Source organism: Drosophila suzukii, chromosome 3, assembly GCF_043229965.1.
Source record: "Drosophila suzukii chromosome 3, CBGP_Dsuzu_IsoJpt1.0, whole genome shotgun sequence".
Classification (NCBI taxonomy): Eukaryota; Metazoa; Arthropoda; class Insecta; order Diptera; family Drosophilidae; genus Drosophila; species Drosophila suzukii.
In genome coordinates, this window is record NC_092082.1 from 20,553,724 (window position 1) to 20,569,928 (window position 16,205).

The following is a 16,205-nucleotide window of genomic DNA, read 5'->3' on the forward strand; positions in this document are numbered from 1 at the left end:
AGTGTTATTTCAATAACAGACCGAATAATCAAATTGTTCAGAAAAATCAGCTGCCAGCGCTTTACAACACTTTTTGTTGGCAAGAAGTGTTGAAAAGCCCTCTAAAGCAACCGGCTTATTTTGCACAAAAATCTCGTCTCGGTAAAATGTCTTCGCCAGCGCCCAAATCACCGGAACTTTCGGATAAAAGCAAGAAATATGATAGACAAATCAGGTGGGTCCCATATACATAGTTGAATAAGAGAATGCTAATTACATTCATGAGTGCTGTTTAGGCTGTGGGGCGAGCATGGACAGACGCTTTTGGAAGCGGCCACAATCTGTTTGGTGAATGTTACGGCCGTGGGCTGTGAAACTGTGAAAGGATTGGTCCTACCTGGCATCGGAGGCTTCACGGTGGCCGATGGAAGCACCGTCAAGGAGGAGGATCTGGGCAACAAGTCGGTGGTATACCCCATAACCCTTGAACATTAATCTAAATCATTTATCCCCCAGTTTCTTCCTGGACTCCAGCTATCTGGGCAAGTCCAAGGCTTTTGCCTGCATGCAGCTCCTCCAGGAACTGAATCCAGATGTAAACGGCGATTATGTGGACGAGAGTGCCGACTATATATTGGGCAACAGGCCCAACTTCTTCGACAGCTTCGACTTGGTGATCGCCTCCAATCTGAATGAACAGACTTTGCTCCTTCTAGCCGAACGTTTGTGGGAGGTCAATGTGCCATTCATATACTGCCGATCCCTGGGGATGCTGGGCACCATTCGCCTGCAATTACGGGAGCACTGCATCGTAGAGGCGCATCCGGATAACAGGCAGTTCGATCTGCGCCTGGAGCATCCGTTTGATGCTCTGCGGGAGCACCTCGAAGGCACCGAAGTGACCAGCAAGGTGCCCTGGTTACTGGTGCTCCACAAATACCTGAATGTTTGGCAGAAGCAACAGGCGGACGGGGCCCAAACGCCACGAAATTACAAGGAGAAAAACCAATTGAGGGAGACAATCCGGGAGGAGATGAAGGCGGATGAGGAGAACCACGAAGAGGCAATCAAGGCGGTAAATACGGCATTTGGAGCGGGCCAGGTTCCCAAGAGCCTCAAAGCCATTTTCGAGGATGATGCCTGTGAACAGCTTAACAAGAAGGTGGCCCTTGATTATCTCTACACACCTACATATATTTAAAGACTTATGTTGTATTTACAGAGCAGCGTCTTCTGGATCATGGCCAAGGCCCTTAAGCACTTCGTGATACATGAGAACGGGGGCCATCTGCCGCTGCCTGGCGTTCTGCCCGACATGACGGCTAACACGGACTCGTACATCGCCCTGCAGCACGTCTACCGGCAACAGGCGCTGCAGGATGCCGACCAGGTGTACCACAAGTGCCAGGACTACCTCAAGCAGCTGGCCCTGCCCGCCGACAGCATTGATGAGAGAAGTGTGCGGCTGATTTGCCGGGAAGCGGCCGGATTGGCGGTCATAAGGGGCACTCGCATTGCGGAGGAATACGAGAAGAGCAGTCGCCTGCTGCAACTAGGTTAGGATCTTTTTATATTGTAGAAACCCCTATAACACCCAAACCATGCCTTCTAGTTGAGGACAACGAGCTGCAGGGCAATCTAACCGCCTACAATTTTGCGCTTCGTGCCTACGAGCGTTTCCTCAGTGAGTGCGGCAACATTCCCGGCGAGTGCATCGTGGAGCAGGACATTGGACGCTTGAAGAGCATTGCCGCCAAGATGCTGGGCGATTTGGGCATGCATGCCACCATCAGCGACGATGTGCTGCACGAGATTTGTCGATACGGCGGAGCCGAGTTGCATGCGGTCTCGGCTTTCATAGGTAAATAGCTCCCGTACTAATGTTAATTCGATGTTATATTTTTTTTAACCCTTTTCAGGTGGCTGTGCTGCCCAGGAGGTGATCAAGATCATTACCAAACAATACAAGCCCATCGATAATACTTTTATATACAATGCTATAACCACTGAAAGTGTCACGTTGAAGCTATAAACAAATCATATTTTCATAGAAACCTAACATTTGTTATTTTAACACACTGGAGTCATTCTTCGTCTCTAAAATAATTTGTTTCTTGAGAATAAGACGAAGAAAGTCTTTTGATGTTAATACTTTTTAATTTAGTTTACTCAGCTTTCTTGGCGGCTGTGGATACCTTGTATTTTTCTACATAGAATCTACCGAACATATATAGGAATGGAACCATATAGGCTGCTCCAACCGGGGTTAGCCAGGTTCCGTACTCGCAGCCTCGGAGAACTAGCTGTGATGCCCACAACAAGACTGTGGTAAACTGCAGCAGCTGGAGGCCAGTTAAGTAGCGCTTCCACCAGAGAAACTTCTGAATGCGAGGACCCAGTACACTCATAGCATAATAGCTGTACATTATGATGTGAACGAAGGAGTTAATCATAGTTGGTACATAAGCTGTTTGAAAAAAAGGGATAAACCACAAGGGAACTGGATATTCAAGGGCAGGGACTCACTCGAACCCGTCGGCAACCACTTGACGAAGATCCAGCAGAAGACAAACATGGTGCTGTGGTGGTACACATGCAGGAAGCTCAGCTGCGTCCACTTGTGGCGCAGGATAAAGAAAGCCGTGTCGGCGAATTCCAGTATTTTTGAGATGTAAAACCACCAAAAGGCCGCGGCAATCTGTTTCAAATTTGTAGTTCATAACTTTGGTTTATTTAAAGCAGCAACTTACCCGCATTTCATGTGGGCTATAGCTCACCCGACACGGCTGACAGCTGAGGCTATAGTCGAGGGCCCGCGTTGCCGTGAAGAGTTCCAGACAGATATAGGCATTTAGGAAGGCCATGGCTAAACTGTGGCAAAACAGGGGCACCCTCAACTGCAGCGGCTTGTACCTGAGAGTCCGGGTGGCCGGTGGGCGTTTGTAATGGCTGGCTGGTTGGGTTGTGTGGTTGACCGCGACCTCACCTGGCTGTCCATTTGGGCCCGTAGGCCACCATCAGCAAGTAGAGGGCCAGCAGGGCGGGTACGTTCCAAGGCGACTCAACCAGTGGCCAATTCCGCGTCCGCTCATCCGCCAAGTCCGCAAACGGATACGAATAGCTGCCAATTTTCGTATTGTTGCTATCGGACGCCATCTAAGTGTTTCCAGATCCGACTGACTAAGCTGGACTCCAACATTCGCCTCTTATATACGAATTTTGACCATGATCGCTCCGCTGATGCGTTGATATTTTCCCCCCAAATTTAATTACATGTCGCTGGAGCATAAACGTTGGGTAAGGTCTGGGATTTTTACTTAGCATTTTATGACTGCATCTTAATTGGTGTCTAAAGTCAAGCTTTATTTTCTGTGTCAGATTTTAATGGAATTTAATACAAAATGAATTAGTTATATTTTATCTCTCAATTCACATTAAAATGATTAGAATTTGCCGAACCTAAAAATGAAAGGCAGGGAGGAGGACATAGAATTGATAAGGCTTTAAGGTTCCGTCTTGAGAACCCAGCTAAGTAGACCCAGTACACTCTGCGAATAATAACAACTAAAACTAACCCGTCTCGTTTGATTCGCGAATTCTTTAGACCAGTTTAATTTTAGGGAAAATTCAAAAATCTCCGAATCAGGAGCTTATTCCATTTAAATGGAAAGTACGGCGCCCATTAAGGCATTTAGGGTATACCAAAATACATTTGTTGAGAAAAATACTTTTAAGGGTTTCAAAGTTTATCACTCATACGTACTGTTGCCTTTGATAATAAGTATATTATACTCTAGGTCTCGAAGACTCCCATAAAATATTTGCGGTTTGCTATCGCCTTTGCAACAAGTTAAAACGCTTCGCTGTGCGAAAAAGAGTTTTTGGAATACATTCTATCTGGACGTATTAAGTTTTAGACCATTGCGAATAACTTGTTGAACACCAAAATCTACCAAATTGAAATTGATAGATAAGATCAATTTTTCTTTTCTCTTTCGTCTGGACTTGGGATTCTAATTCCACCAGCCACTGGACCCAGCTATTTATAGTTGGGGCAACTGGAGTCATGCCAGATCTCGCTTGTTTGCACACCAAATATGTTACGCGCTCTGGATTTTCCCAGCTTTTGCAAAATTGCGAATTAAAAGCTGCAGTTCCTATGTGACTGCTATTATTGTTATAGCTTAAGACTAACAAAAGAGAGAGACTACTGACTATCTCATATCCAACAAAAAACTGAAAATCCTTATAAGTTATATAATATAATCAGGAATCGGAATATATGTAATCGGGATTTACATGTACATCTGTCAAAAGAGTGGAAAAAGGGCATCCAAGACATTTGATAAAAAGATCACATTATTTTTAATCAGCTACTGATACTAAAATCGTATCGCTACTAAGGCAACCAACATCTACATCTATTGTCATTTCGGAACATTGTGGAAGATTTTTTACAAATTTGGTACTGTAAAATCCTATATTCTGAAAACCAAATAAGATTGCGGCCACCTGCGATTAATACTACTACTGCAGAATATTTTAAAGTAAATTTTTTCGGGGATTTAGACTGTTTAGACCGTTTCTTGAGGAGCAACAAAAAACAAGAGAGAACGCCGACCTCGACTATTAGATAGCCATTACTCATCTAAGGGAGTGCGATGGAGATGGAGATAAGCATGCTGCAAATTGACTGTTTCCTTGTTATTTTAATAAATGGCCCATTTTAAACACTTTTTGGCATGTACATATATGGGTATTGATAGTCAAACAAAATCCGATTTACACCTTTACAATGTATGAAATATTGTTGGTGCTAGACAGGTTTTAGCGTTATGGGCGTAAGAGTGGTCGTGGCACTCTGCTGAATTAAACTTACGCAGCGCAAGAAGCCCAAGAATCTGCATCCCTAATTCAACTTTTCTAGCTGTTTATTCTCCAAGATCGCAGCGTTCATACGGACGGACAGAGGTAAGGACTGACATCCTGATCAAAAATATATATTATTCATAGGGTCGGAAACGCTTTCTACCTGTTACATACGTATCAAAGAATCTAGCGTAACCTTTTATTTTACAAGTAACGGGTATAAAAATATCTGCAAAATTACAGTGATGTTTAAATGAGCTCATGTTTTTTTTATTAGTAGTCATGTTTTGTTATTCATTTGTTAAGTACCTATCTAGTAACATTTCCAAATATTTCATTTCAAGTAACCAGCCGCAAATTCTACGTTTTTTTCCATAAACTATGTATCCGTACAAAATTGTCGTTCTATTTTTGGCTGTTTTTAAGGTAAGTCAAAATGAAAGTTAAGACGATTTAGAAAATATCCTTTTCTTCAGCTCAACTGTATTTGTTTGGGCGATATTGTGACAGCGAAATCTGTTTGGAAAGAGCACAATGACCTTAGAGAATCGGATGGTATGCCAAAATTATCCTTGTCTAAAAAGCTGAGTAAAGATTGCGAAGATTATGCAAAGGTAAGTAACATTTTTCCTTTTTTTGCGAACCTAATAATCTTCGCCCAAAGCATCTAGCTACATTGAATATCCCAGACCAACAATTATTCGAGTATCTGACTGATGATAGAGTAGACCGTGCCAAGTTCAAGGATCACATAGCTTATCCCATATCGGATGAAAAGAAAATCCATTATATAGAAAATATATGCGAGTTTAGTTTCAGATCTTGTGTTAGCGAGTGGTATGATATGGGAAAAGATTCATATGATCCGCGTGACGACACGGATACAAATACGGATGCGGATACGCTAACGGATATGGAAAAAGCTCTTACTGATAAGTACACTGCACTCATATGGAAATCATCTAAAGAAATGGGAGTGGGTATAGCTCCAAAATACCCAGGGTAAGTACTGCTTTATGTCAATGTCTGCCAATCAACTAATTTATTTACAGGACTAAAAATTTAAGGAAAATAATGGTCGTTAGGTATTCTCCACCTGGCAATGTGCGTGGCAAGTACGAAGAAAACGTACCAGAACCTGGAGATTCAGAGTATTTGAAAGAAGAAACTACCACTATGTCAAAAGCATGCGGAAAGAAATCCTATATATTTGCTGTATTAGTTAGTTTTCAAACACTTACACATTGGTTTCCATAATTATTTAAATTGTTTTGGAATACCATTAAAAAATGTATATTAGCGATGTGTCATAATGTTTTCAAATTGTTATTTATGTATTTGGTATTCGTTGGAATGTATGTAAGAGGTAGGATTATCGTGAAATTGGACAAAAGACCACACACTGGCTTTTGCTTAAGATTTGTTAGCTTATACTTGAGATTTTGCATGACAAAAAACTTGCCCACATTTTTTATTATTTTGTAAAAATTTAAATGAGGCTTTGTTCTTATTATCAATACCCATCTTTACTGTCAAAAATAATACTTGTGAAACGTGGTTTTGAAGATATAATAAAGTTTTCTTGGCCATGTTGCTCAGAATTGTCCCTAGATTATTTTCCCCCTTACGACTTATTACATTTCTGGCGTCCTTTGATATCGAAGCGGTCTTAGTAACGGGTATAATTAAAGATGTTCAAAATCTCATAATATCCCACAAATCGCAATGATATTCTTTTACGTAGTCCCAATCGACTTGTTCGCCGCCTAAAAGTTATAATTATAGGTCTATCCTATAATATAAAGTCAGCCAACTCCAAGACTAAATAAGTAGACTAAAGTTCTGTTTATTTTGTTATAGCGTGTGCATTAGGGTGTGTCGAATTGGGAGCCCAAAAATCCTACGACGAAAATTATTCTTTAAAGGGTTCTAAGCAATCTTGGCAAATTTATGATCTAAATATTGGTTTTAAATCCCTAAAAGATTACGTTCCCCCCAATTATCTTGTCCCTGTTCACATCGACCCGCCCTAATCTACATATTTGCTAACTGAGAGCAAAACACTGTCTACCGGTGTTTTTTAAAGCAAAAGAGTTTGAGACAATATCTAACTTGCAAGTATACAATCACAAAGCTAGACTTTTTAAACACTTGTTTACTATTATATTGTGTTCTTTATCAAGGGCCCTGTTCTTTTTTCACTTTCAACTTTTTTGTTTGAATTTTTTTTTGCAAAATTTTTTGTGTTGTTACTAAAATTTTTCAGATGATTTAGCTTTTTTCATAAAGAGCTTATCGAAGTCGACAAAATTACGTCAGATTAAAAAGTAGATCAGGAACTTAAGATTTAAAGATATTAAAGCTTAAACTATATTATTTTGCTTCGCTATAACACTTTTAACACAAAAATGATCTTATAAATAATTTTACGTCCTTTTTTTCTCCGATTAGTAATTTGAAATTAATAAAAACATGTTTATATTACAAATTTTTCCAGGCCATGGATGGCCACATAAAAATAATAAATTGTGATGCGTAACATCGAAACATTTATTTTTAATTTTGATAAAATCTCAGTAAATCCAAAAATTTTTTAATTTGTATGTTCTGGTTGTTTTATTAATATCAGCAATATCTAGGGCTTAATATTTCAATTGTTTTACGTATGGAGTCCGTAGTTCAGAAACACATTTTCCAGAAACAGAAATACCATTTTATTTGACCCTTAGAAAACAGGGTGCCTCGACCATTAGTTACCCGTTCATCTGTTTACCAATTTCAAAGTTCCAGGGCACATCTATAACTATTCTAAGTTACTCAACATTTTAAACAACATTGCGATTGTTAAAATTCTCGGATAAGGATAGGTATTGATAAATATAATCGATTTCAAAGAAAATCTTCAAAAATGTGGGTGTCTCACAGAATGGTACGATTTCTTAGGACAATTGATTGAATTTTGACAAAACAAATGCATTTATACTAAGACTTTCATGCATCAGCATCCAAGCTGTGGGCGGCACAGTTCTTCGCGATTTATGATCATTGAATTCGGCTGAAAGAAACTTGAGCTGCGCAAGAATCCCTAGAATCTGCCTGCCTAATACCAACTTCTAGCTTTTATAGTTTCGGAAATCTTAGCTCTCGAGGTGAGCAGATTTAATAAATATAAGAATTGGTTAAAACTTTGATTTAAAATGTGAAATGCCTTTATTAGACCGTCAAAATTGGTATGTAAAACGATCATACACTGTTCTGTTTTAAGTCACTTTTTTGGTTTAACCACGTCGACGTCTTCCTTCGGCTTCTCGCCTCCGTATGGTTCTCCTGATGGTGCGGCGTCTTCGGCGATGAATCCTGTGGGTCACAGGAGCTTTTGTGGTGGTGGTGGTGGTGGTCGTGGTGGATGTCGTGGAGGCTATTTCCGAGTCGGAGACAGAACCACTGGAGCTGTCAGACTCATCATATTCTGTCGATCCCAAGTCGGATGTGTCGGAGGCGGAGGAGGCGCAGTGAACGGAGGTCAGGAAGACGGCCACCACGAGCACAGTAAGTACGAGAAGGAGCCTCATATTCTAAGTGATTTGATTGCAGGTACCAGAGGAAGTGTGTTCGGCTTAATTCGATTTCCACTCCATTTATAGGCCTCGTACAGCCTGAACTACTGCGTCAAGAGAGTGGAAAATTTTAAGATTTATTATTTGATATTAGAAATAACATGCCTAACAACTAAATTTTCCTATTTCAGCATTCGCGTGTTTAACTTTTGGGCCAAGTTTGCTATATTTACTGTTGGATTGTTTAATTAGAAATTTTGTTCTCTTTCCTATCCAGATATTGACTAGAATTCTATTGTTAAATACTAACAGTAAACGTTGGTAGTCAGAATGTTAACTTAGCACTCAGTTATGCAAATGTGTACAAACTTCAACAAATTTACCACACGTTTGGTCTATTTGTTTAGTCTTTACGTTAGGCTTATTTCATTACACCTGAATTAAGCTATAACGCACGATTTCCTAACGTTATTTGTTTAACTACGATAGTTTGAAAATTATAGACAAAAGTTTTTTTTAATCATTTTTTTTATAGTTTTTTTGCTATAGTTAAAAATCTCCTCTAGCGATTTCTGTTTAATCTTCAAACGGTAGTCCTACATCCGAGTATAGCAACAAAAATGGTTGAGCATTGAATTTTGTATGTGCGTATTGAAACTCTATTTTAGGGTTATTAAACCAATTAAATAGTTTTAACAGCTTCATATAAGAAACATCAGATCTACGGCTTGTGGGAAAGTAGACCAATTATTCTGATATCAAATAAAAACACCTCTTAACGAGGTAATATCCTAATATCCTATCCTAATATCAAGTTTTTAGACGAAAAGTGCTTGTACCTTCACTCAGCTCAATAATCAACTTTCTAAAATGTTCTGATTCGGCACGCTGCAATAGAATAAACCTTTGTATGCGAAAAGCTTAGATAATTTGCTCAAAATACAATACAATAACAATGAAATTTTTCAAGTTTGATCAAACTTGATCTGTTATGACGATGGGAAACAGATAGTCAAGGATCGTCTAATCGAGGAACGTCTTCTTCACTTTATTACATGCTTCTGACTTCTAACCTCTTCAAGGGTATAATATAGTCACCAAACAAAGGGAAAATACTTTACATACAAAATAATAATGTGCGGTGCTTAACAAGGGTTTATTGTTATATATAACAGTATTATACAATATTATTCTTATTATATCATTGAAACTATTGTGCGTAGGTAGAAAAATTTTAAAATTCAAGAGATAGTCCTTTTTATAATATTTATTTTTAAAGGTTGATTAACAGTTACTAAACGCCCAATTGTTTTAGAGGACAAAGTAACATAAAACATAACATTATTATAGAATACTTAGACAATTCTTTAACAGCGACAAAACTTTGTTGTTTCCTCAAGACGCATGATAAGTAATGTCCCTTGTCCGTAGATCCCGCGAGTTTCGACGTTTCGTCATTTTTTGGTGCTGCTAATCGGTTGGTGTGAGCCAGTAAGCGATCGTTATTAATCTTTTCCCTTACCCTGGGGGTTCCTAGCTAGGATGTCGCGACCCTTACATTGTCAAGTCGAAAGCAGATAAAGAGGATTTGGACCAAAGGATTACAAACTAATACATTTCTTAAAGGTCCCTACTTCTTCGTTATGGAACTCGGGATAAGGTATTCTTATGAGAACCTAAAACTTTAAAAATATTGGTGCCCTAGAAGTAAAAACCGAAGCTGTTTATAAGGTCAAACTTTATTTATCAGTGATCTTTAGTTGCGGGCGAAGCGTCGACCGACTCGGCGTTCACGCACGCGGATGCGCCTCACGACACGACCGCCATCATCATCGCCATCGCGTTCCCTGCGGCGCCTCTCTCCTCCACCTCGTCGGATGATGACGATCCTCCTCCTGCGGTGCCTGCGACGATGCCTTCTCCTGGTCGCCTCGGTGGTGGCGGCAGTGGTGGTGGTGGTGGTGGCGTCAGTGGTGGTGGTGGTGGTGGTGGTGGTGGTCGTGGTGGTCGCTGTGGTCGCGGTGTCGGATGTCGTGGAGGAGGAAGAGGGGTCACTGGTAGTTGCTTGCGATGACAGGGCAACCAGAGCGGCCAGGACGACCAGGGATAGCGCAAGAATAGGACGCATGTCGACTGCTCTTTAAACTTGGCTTTGGATTATGATTCTCCCATCCAATGGACCAACTTATATATAGCTGGGCATCTGGAGTTCACGTTAATGCCAGGTCTCCCGTTGTTTGCAGACCAAATATGTAACCTGCTCTGGGTTTTACCAGATCTGGATAGTTTTGGACTAGAGTTTTCGTTGTTCTATTGTTATGGATACAAAATGTCTGTTTAATTAGTCTTAGCAATGAAACTTAGACAAAGATACATTATTTAACTTTTCATTTCTTGAAAACTATTCCCGGTTTTAGTACATAAAGTTTTTTAACTGAATTCCAAATAAAAATCAAGACAAAGAACCATAGGAACAGAACAACGAAAACGTTAACCCAAAAAAAGGAAGAAAGCTATAGTCGAGTACCTCGACTATCAGATACCCGTTACTCAGCTAAAAGGACACAAGGGAAATGGAGATATGCAAGCAGCAAAGCGAGACTGAAATGCGCCACCTACCCCTGATCTCAATATATGGTTATGTGGGCGGTTGAGAGATTTAAGCGTTATGGGCGTTAGAGTGGGCGTGGCCAACTATTGTTGGGTCAATCGATAGGTATTGACGAAATTAATACATTTGACTTAAACATTTTTTTCTAGCATGAAAATTGTGGGCGCCACAGGATTGGGCGGTTGTTGGGCGTTAGAGTGGGCGTGTCATATTCGCGTAACAGACTTGCGCTGCGCTCAAGGCTACGGAACCTAAATCTGAAATCCCAATTCTATATCTTTGATAGCTTCCGAGATATCCGCTAGAGTGGGCGTGGCAAACTTTTTTTGGGTCAATCGATAGGTTTTAATGAGAACAAAACATTTCAGTTAAAATTTTTATTCTAGCATCAAAACGCTGCCGAAAAAAACATGCGCTGCGTAAGAAGCTCAGGAATCTGCATGCCATTAGTCTTCAAGAAATGAAAGGTTAAATAATGTATTTTTGACTACATTTCATTGCTAAGACTAATTTAACAGACATTTAGTAACCATAACAATAGAACAACGAAAACTGTAGTCCAAAACTATCCAGATCTGGTAAAACCCCAGGTTACATATTTGGTCTGCAAACAACGGGAGACCTGGCATTAACGTGAACTCCAGATGCCCAGCTATATATAAGTTGGTCCATTGGATGGGAGAATCATAATCCAAGGCCAAGCCTAAAGAGCAGTCGACATGCGTCCTATTCTTGCGCTATCCCTGGTCGTCCTGGCCGCTCTGGTTGCCCTGTCATCGCAAGCAACTACCAGTGACCCCTCTTCCTCCTCCACGACATCCGACACCGCGACCACAGCGACCACCACGACCACCACCACCACCACCACCACCACCACTGACGCCACCACCACCACCACCACTGCCGCCACCACCGAGGCGACCAGGAGAAGGCATCGTCGCAGGCACCGCAGGAGGAGGATCGTCATCATCCGACGAGGTGGAGGAGAGAGGCGCCGCAGGGAACGCGATGGCGATGATGATGGCGGTCGTGTCGTGAGGCGCATCCGCGTGCGTGAGCGCCGAGTCGGTCGCCGCTTCGCCCGCAACTAAAGATCACTGATAAATAAAGTTTGACCTTAGAAACAGCTTCGGTTTTTACTTTTGGGGCACCAATATTTTTAAAGTTTTTGGTTCTTATAAGAGTTCCATATTCCGAATTCTATAATGAAGTTTTGGGTACCTTTTAGAAATATATTATTTCGTACCTGCTCTCCACTTGACAATATGACGATCGCTTGCAGGGTCATTAGGGCGATCAACATTTTCATGGACATTTTTAAGGTTCTACTTTAATCTGCCTATAAGGTGCACTTGAGAAATTTAAGGTATACCAAAGGAAATTGATTGAAATTGATTGGAATTGATTCCAAAATAGAGAGCAATACAATAAAATATAATACTAGAACAATTGAGATTTATTCAATGGATTCGGTTCACAATATTCAAAATAATGATATGATGAAATATTAGGTTCTAAAATGGGGGCTTATCGATGCCGCACTCATCGGGTTTTTTAAACACAAGGGCATAAGTGAGGACAGGATGGACATTGCTGTCCTCGGAGGCCGTTGATAGGAGCGAGTGTGTCGAAGGACTCTCCATAAAGAGCATCTCAGCATCAAACTGACTCCAGCGGCCCCGATGTAACTGATCCTTTACGTACTTCAACTGGGTATTTATCTATTCAAAATTCGGAGGTTAATAATTAATGCTAGGTGTTTAATTTGTATATAGGGTTCTACTAGGTTCATTTTACCATAGGCACTAACAACGGGTTCTGTCCGCAGTTGAACAATTCGGCCACAAACTTTCGGAGATTATCTGGTTTTGGCTTTGCATTGAGGGCCTGGTGCAGGATAACCCGGATTATGGCACGTATCTGAAAAACGCTTATTAAAAAAATGTAGCATTAAAAACGGGGTCAAATATAACTACCTCTGGATGCTGGCAGAGATATTCCCAGTTTCCAATGCGAAGCTGTTTTTGAATGCGTGATATGGAGCTGTAGTGCTTAATGTCCCGCGAATTCCACTTTCCGAGATCCCAGATCTTACTAAAGTTTGGCTGATTCCCTTTCGACATTTTTGGTTTCAAATTTGGGCTTGCTTTTTACAGAAATTTAGGAATAACTTTCGAAGTTCAAATAAGAAACTAAAAACAAAGGAAGGTTGTTATAATCTTTTTTAATTCTTATTTCTTGATATAAATTCCAGTGACTTGACTTGTAACTCGTATCGTTCCTTCTACAAAGCATATGTAATATTAATGTAAACTTAAAATGCAATTACAATTTTAAGAAATTCCAAAAAATTTTCTTTATTTCTTCTTTCTTTATTTAAACTCCCGCCAATTTGTTTTCCAAAAAGTTATACATACTTTTCTTTGACGTTCTGCAGAATCCACCAAACGGTCACACTGGCCCCACAAAAGAAAATTTTTGACGAAAATTGTTAGAGATTTCCGCTTTTAATTAACAATGATGAATTAATTAGCGCTGGAATTAACACAAGCTGTAACTTCAGAAACTTTCACGTCTCCAAGGCAATAGGAAGCGATGGTGAGTTCAGTGAAGATGACTGAAAAGTGCTTCCTATGAGGGGGAAAAACTGGCCAAACGAACCGGCTTGCCCGGAAAAATTAGGAGTCCGTCGTAATAATGAACCAAAAATAGACCGGAGCGCAGGGCCCCAAAAATAGCCACGACATGTGCTGATGCTTGATTTTCTTCCTATCCTCTTGCCAGGCTGTGCTGGGCGCCCAGTTGGTCATCACCTTGGTGATGGTCAGCGTCATCCAAAAGCTGAGTCCGCACTACTCCTTCGCCAAGTGGATTCTGTGCCGCACTGGCCTGCATCGCTACCTGCATCCCACCGATGACGAGCTGCGATCCCGTGGCGGAGTGCCCAAGGAGAAGCCGCCGAAGGGTGGCCGTAACAAACAGGCAAATGGGTCGGGAACTGGAGGATCTGGACAGTTCCACATACCGCGCAGCATCGAAGTGGAGCTGCAGACGTCACCGGTTCTCGAGAGGGATGTGATCCACCTGCGATACTTCACCGAATACCAGTGGCTGCTGGACTTCAGCGTCTACACTGGCATCGTCTACGTGGTTTCTGAGGTGGGCGTAAGGTGCAACGAATGGATGAATGTTGGTTCACAGATGTACACAGAATCTATACTAGTATTCCTTCCAAGCGAATTCCGAAGATCCATAGAGGTAGAAGAGATGTCTATAGCATCCAGGAACGCCACATTTGTATATCTTTTCGGATAATATAACTATAATGTGCTTTTTGTAGAAATTTAGTTTCCAGAAAGCAAACAATATCAAAATTTCCGTTTTGCCGCCCACAGCTCTTCCACTTTTACTACCCACTGCGCCAGGAGATCAACCTCAGCATGGTTTGGTGCCTGCTAGTCATCTTCTTTGCCCTAAAGCTACTCTCCTCGCTCACGGTGCTCTACTTTCAAAGTGAGGAGTCAATCGGCGAGAGATCGATGGTGATTGTAGCCTGCCTGGTCTACCTGCTGGTGGCAATGATCGTGCTGATCGTGGACGAACGGATCCTGGAGACGGGACTGGAGGATGCCTATGCCAGCTTTAATGCCAGTGCTTCCAAGTTCCTCACCGAGCAGGGCCTGCCATCGTCGTGAGTTTACCGACTCAATAGCCCCGAATTATTCGCTCAGTTTTATTTTATTTTTGCAGTGGTCCCGCCTCCAAGATCGTGGTCAAGTTCTTTTTGGCGATGGGATGCGGCCTGCTCGGCTCGCTGTTTACCTTTCCCGGCTTGCGGATGGCCAAGATGCACTGGGATTCGCTGAAGTACTGCCGCGGTAATAAGCTGCTGCAAGTGCTCCTGAATCTCAGCTTCGTGCTGCCCTTCATCCTGGTCATCCTGTGGATACGCCCCATTAGCCGCGACTACTTGACGGTGCGCGTGTTCCAGGGAATGCAACAGCCACTGTAAGCAGTAGTTCTCCCTCTGTTTTCTTTAAAACTATAACTCTGATCGTTTCTGCAGATTAAAGCCACACGTGTTCGAGACCCTTCGCCTGCTGTTGGTGATCCTAGTGGTTGTGGTCCGCTTTGCCCTGATGCCCATATATCTGCAGTCGTACCTGAATCTAGCCCACGACAAGATCCTGGATCTGCGCAAGGAGGCCGGTCGGATCACCAATGTTGAGTTTAAGCAGAAGGTAAGGCAGAACTAATGTAGAAAACGATCAAGGATCTCATCTATCCATTTTCTCGTTTGCAGATCTCGTCGATTTTCTACTATCTGTGTGTTGTGACCCTGCAATTTGCTGCCCCTTTGATTCTGTGCCTTTATCTCACGCTTATGTACAAGAGTCTAGGCGGCTTCAGTTGGGCGGGAATCTTCCGGGAAAGCGGCGTCCTGCAACACGAATGTGCAGCAAGCGAAGTGGAGCCAGCGGGAGCTGGTGGTGCAGTGTCTGAAGGAGATGGTGATTTTAATATCCTCGAGTCGGCGCAATCTCTGCAGGCTTCTTTCAGCAGCCTGAAAAATGTAAGAACTTTTCTTCTGCCTGTTACAACCGTTCCTAACCCCTGATGTTTGCAGGTTTTTTCCACAGAGGTGTACAAGGGTTTTCTGGGCTTTGCCACCTGGTGGAGCTACTTTACGTTGTTCGCCACTTCATCCCTGGGCATTGTCTACCAGTCATATTTCAACAAGACCTAAGGCCATTTAAATACACACCTGGAATCCTTATAGTCGTAGAACTTTGTTCTTTCGTAGTCGATTTGTATCGCACATGCAATTAATATTGTTTTCTACTCATCTGGCGAATACCTTGACTCTCACCATGTTTTGTAAATAATACTACTTTACTCATTGTTTGTGTGTAACAAAGACTTTAAACCAGGCTGCCCTGAGAGTAACCAAAGTAAATAAAAGATAATCTAAAACTAAGATATGTATATTATCAAAAAATTCAACAAATGAGTAGCTCATCATTATTTGTAGTTTTCGATTTAGCATCAAGAATGTTGTGAAAAAACCTAGGTTCTTCCTAAAATATTTTCGATTCAGACTTTAGAATTTCAGTTTTCAATGTTCAATGTTCAATCCACTGAGACACAAGTTATAATTCTTATATGAACCTCAAAACTTCATCTCTTTT

The 16,205-nt window shown here is 41.5% G+C and overlaps 8 protein-coding genes across 8 annotated transcripts; 4 read left to right on the forward strand and 4 right to left on the reverse strand.

Moving 5' to 3' along the window:
• Positions 1-4: 4 nt before the first annotated feature.
• Positions 5-2,038, forward strand: APP-BP1 (Nedd8-activating enzyme E1 regulatory subunit APP-BP1). Its single transcript, XM_017080761.4, has 6 exons — positions 5-214; positions 276-440; positions 496-1,141; positions 1,202-1,535; positions 1,592-1,840; positions 1,899-2,038. The coding sequence occupies exons 1-6, from the start codon at positions 147-149 to the stop codon at positions 2,009-2,011; spliced, it is 1,575 nt and encodes a 524-aa protein (XP_016936250.4). The 5' UTR covers positions 5-146; the 3' UTR covers positions 2,012-2,038.
• Positions 2,039-2,131: 93 nt separating this feature from the next.
• On the reverse strand, positions 2,132-3,300 carry Elo68beta (Elongase 68beta). The gene is made up of 4 exons (XM_036814538.3): positions 2,966-3,300; positions 2,730-2,892; positions 2,506-2,677; positions 2,132-2,446 (listed from the first exon to the last, which is right to left on the reverse strand). Exons 1-4 carry the CDS (start codon positions 3,133-3,135, stop codon positions 2,145-2,147), a joined length of 807 nt encoding a protein of 268 aa, XP_036670433.3. The 5' UTR covers positions 3,136-3,300; the 3' UTR covers positions 2,132-2,144.
• Positions 3,301-5,141: 1,841 nt separating this feature from the next.
• Positions 5,142-6,167, forward strand: LOC108013918 (Golgi-associated plant pathogenesis-related protein 1-like). The gene is made up of 4 exons (XM_017079923.4): positions 5,142-5,274; positions 5,325-5,462; positions 5,513-5,850; positions 5,901-6,167. The coding sequence occupies exons 1-4, from the start codon at positions 5,230-5,232 to the stop codon at positions 6,103-6,105; spliced, it is 726 nt and encodes a 241-aa protein (XP_016935412.4). The 5' UTR covers positions 5,142-5,229; the 3' UTR covers positions 6,106-6,167.
• Positions 6,168-8,126: 1,959 nt separating this feature from the next.
• LOC118877204 (uncharacterized) lies at positions 8,127-8,420 on the reverse strand. Its single transcript, XM_036814549.3, has one exon. It carries the CDS (start codon positions 8,418-8,420, stop codon positions 8,127-8,129), a length of 294 nt encoding a protein of 97 aa, XP_036670444.3.
• A 1,725-nt stretch (positions 8,421-10,145) lies between these two features.
• Positions 10,146-10,584, reverse strand: LOC108013898 (probable transcription-associated protein 1). Its single transcript, XM_070995846.1, has one exon. The coding sequence runs from the start codon at positions 10,531-10,533 to the stop codon at positions 10,162-10,164; it is 372 nt and encodes a 123-aa protein (XP_070851947.1). The 5' UTR covers positions 10,534-10,584; the 3' UTR covers positions 10,146-10,161.
• Positions 10,585-11,719: 1,135 nt separating this feature from the next.
• On the forward strand, positions 11,720-12,110 carry LOC108013897 (probable transcription-associated protein 1). The gene has a single exon (XM_036814550.3). The coding sequence runs from the start codon at positions 11,736-11,738 to the stop codon at positions 12,105-12,107; it is 372 nt and encodes a 123-aa protein (XP_036670445.3). The 5' UTR covers positions 11,720-11,735; the 3' UTR covers positions 12,108-12,110.
• A 339-nt stretch (positions 12,111-12,449) lies between these two features.
• LOC108013919 (uncharacterized) lies at positions 12,450-13,233 on the reverse strand. The gene is made up of 3 exons (XM_017079924.4): positions 12,993-13,233; positions 12,814-12,936; positions 12,450-12,737 (listed from the first exon to the last, which is right to left on the reverse strand). Exons 1-3 carry the CDS (start codon positions 13,137-13,139, stop codon positions 12,531-12,533), a joined length of 477 nt encoding a protein of 158 aa, XP_016935413.2. The 5' UTR covers positions 13,140-13,233; the 3' UTR covers positions 12,450-12,530.
• Positions 13,234-13,453: 220 nt separating this feature from the next.
• Positions 13,454-15,994, forward strand: emei (transmembrane protein 161-like emei). Its single transcript, XM_017079945.4, has 7 exons — positions 13,454-13,614; positions 13,801-14,175; positions 14,412-14,707; positions 14,767-15,024; positions 15,083-15,257; positions 15,320-15,589; positions 15,644-15,994. The coding sequence occupies exons 1-7, from the start codon at positions 13,612-13,614 to the stop codon at positions 15,761-15,763; spliced, it is 1,497 nt and encodes a 498-aa protein (XP_016935434.4). The 5' UTR covers positions 13,454-13,611; the 3' UTR covers positions 15,764-15,994.
• The last annotated feature ends 211 nt before the right edge of the window (positions 15,995-16,205 follow it).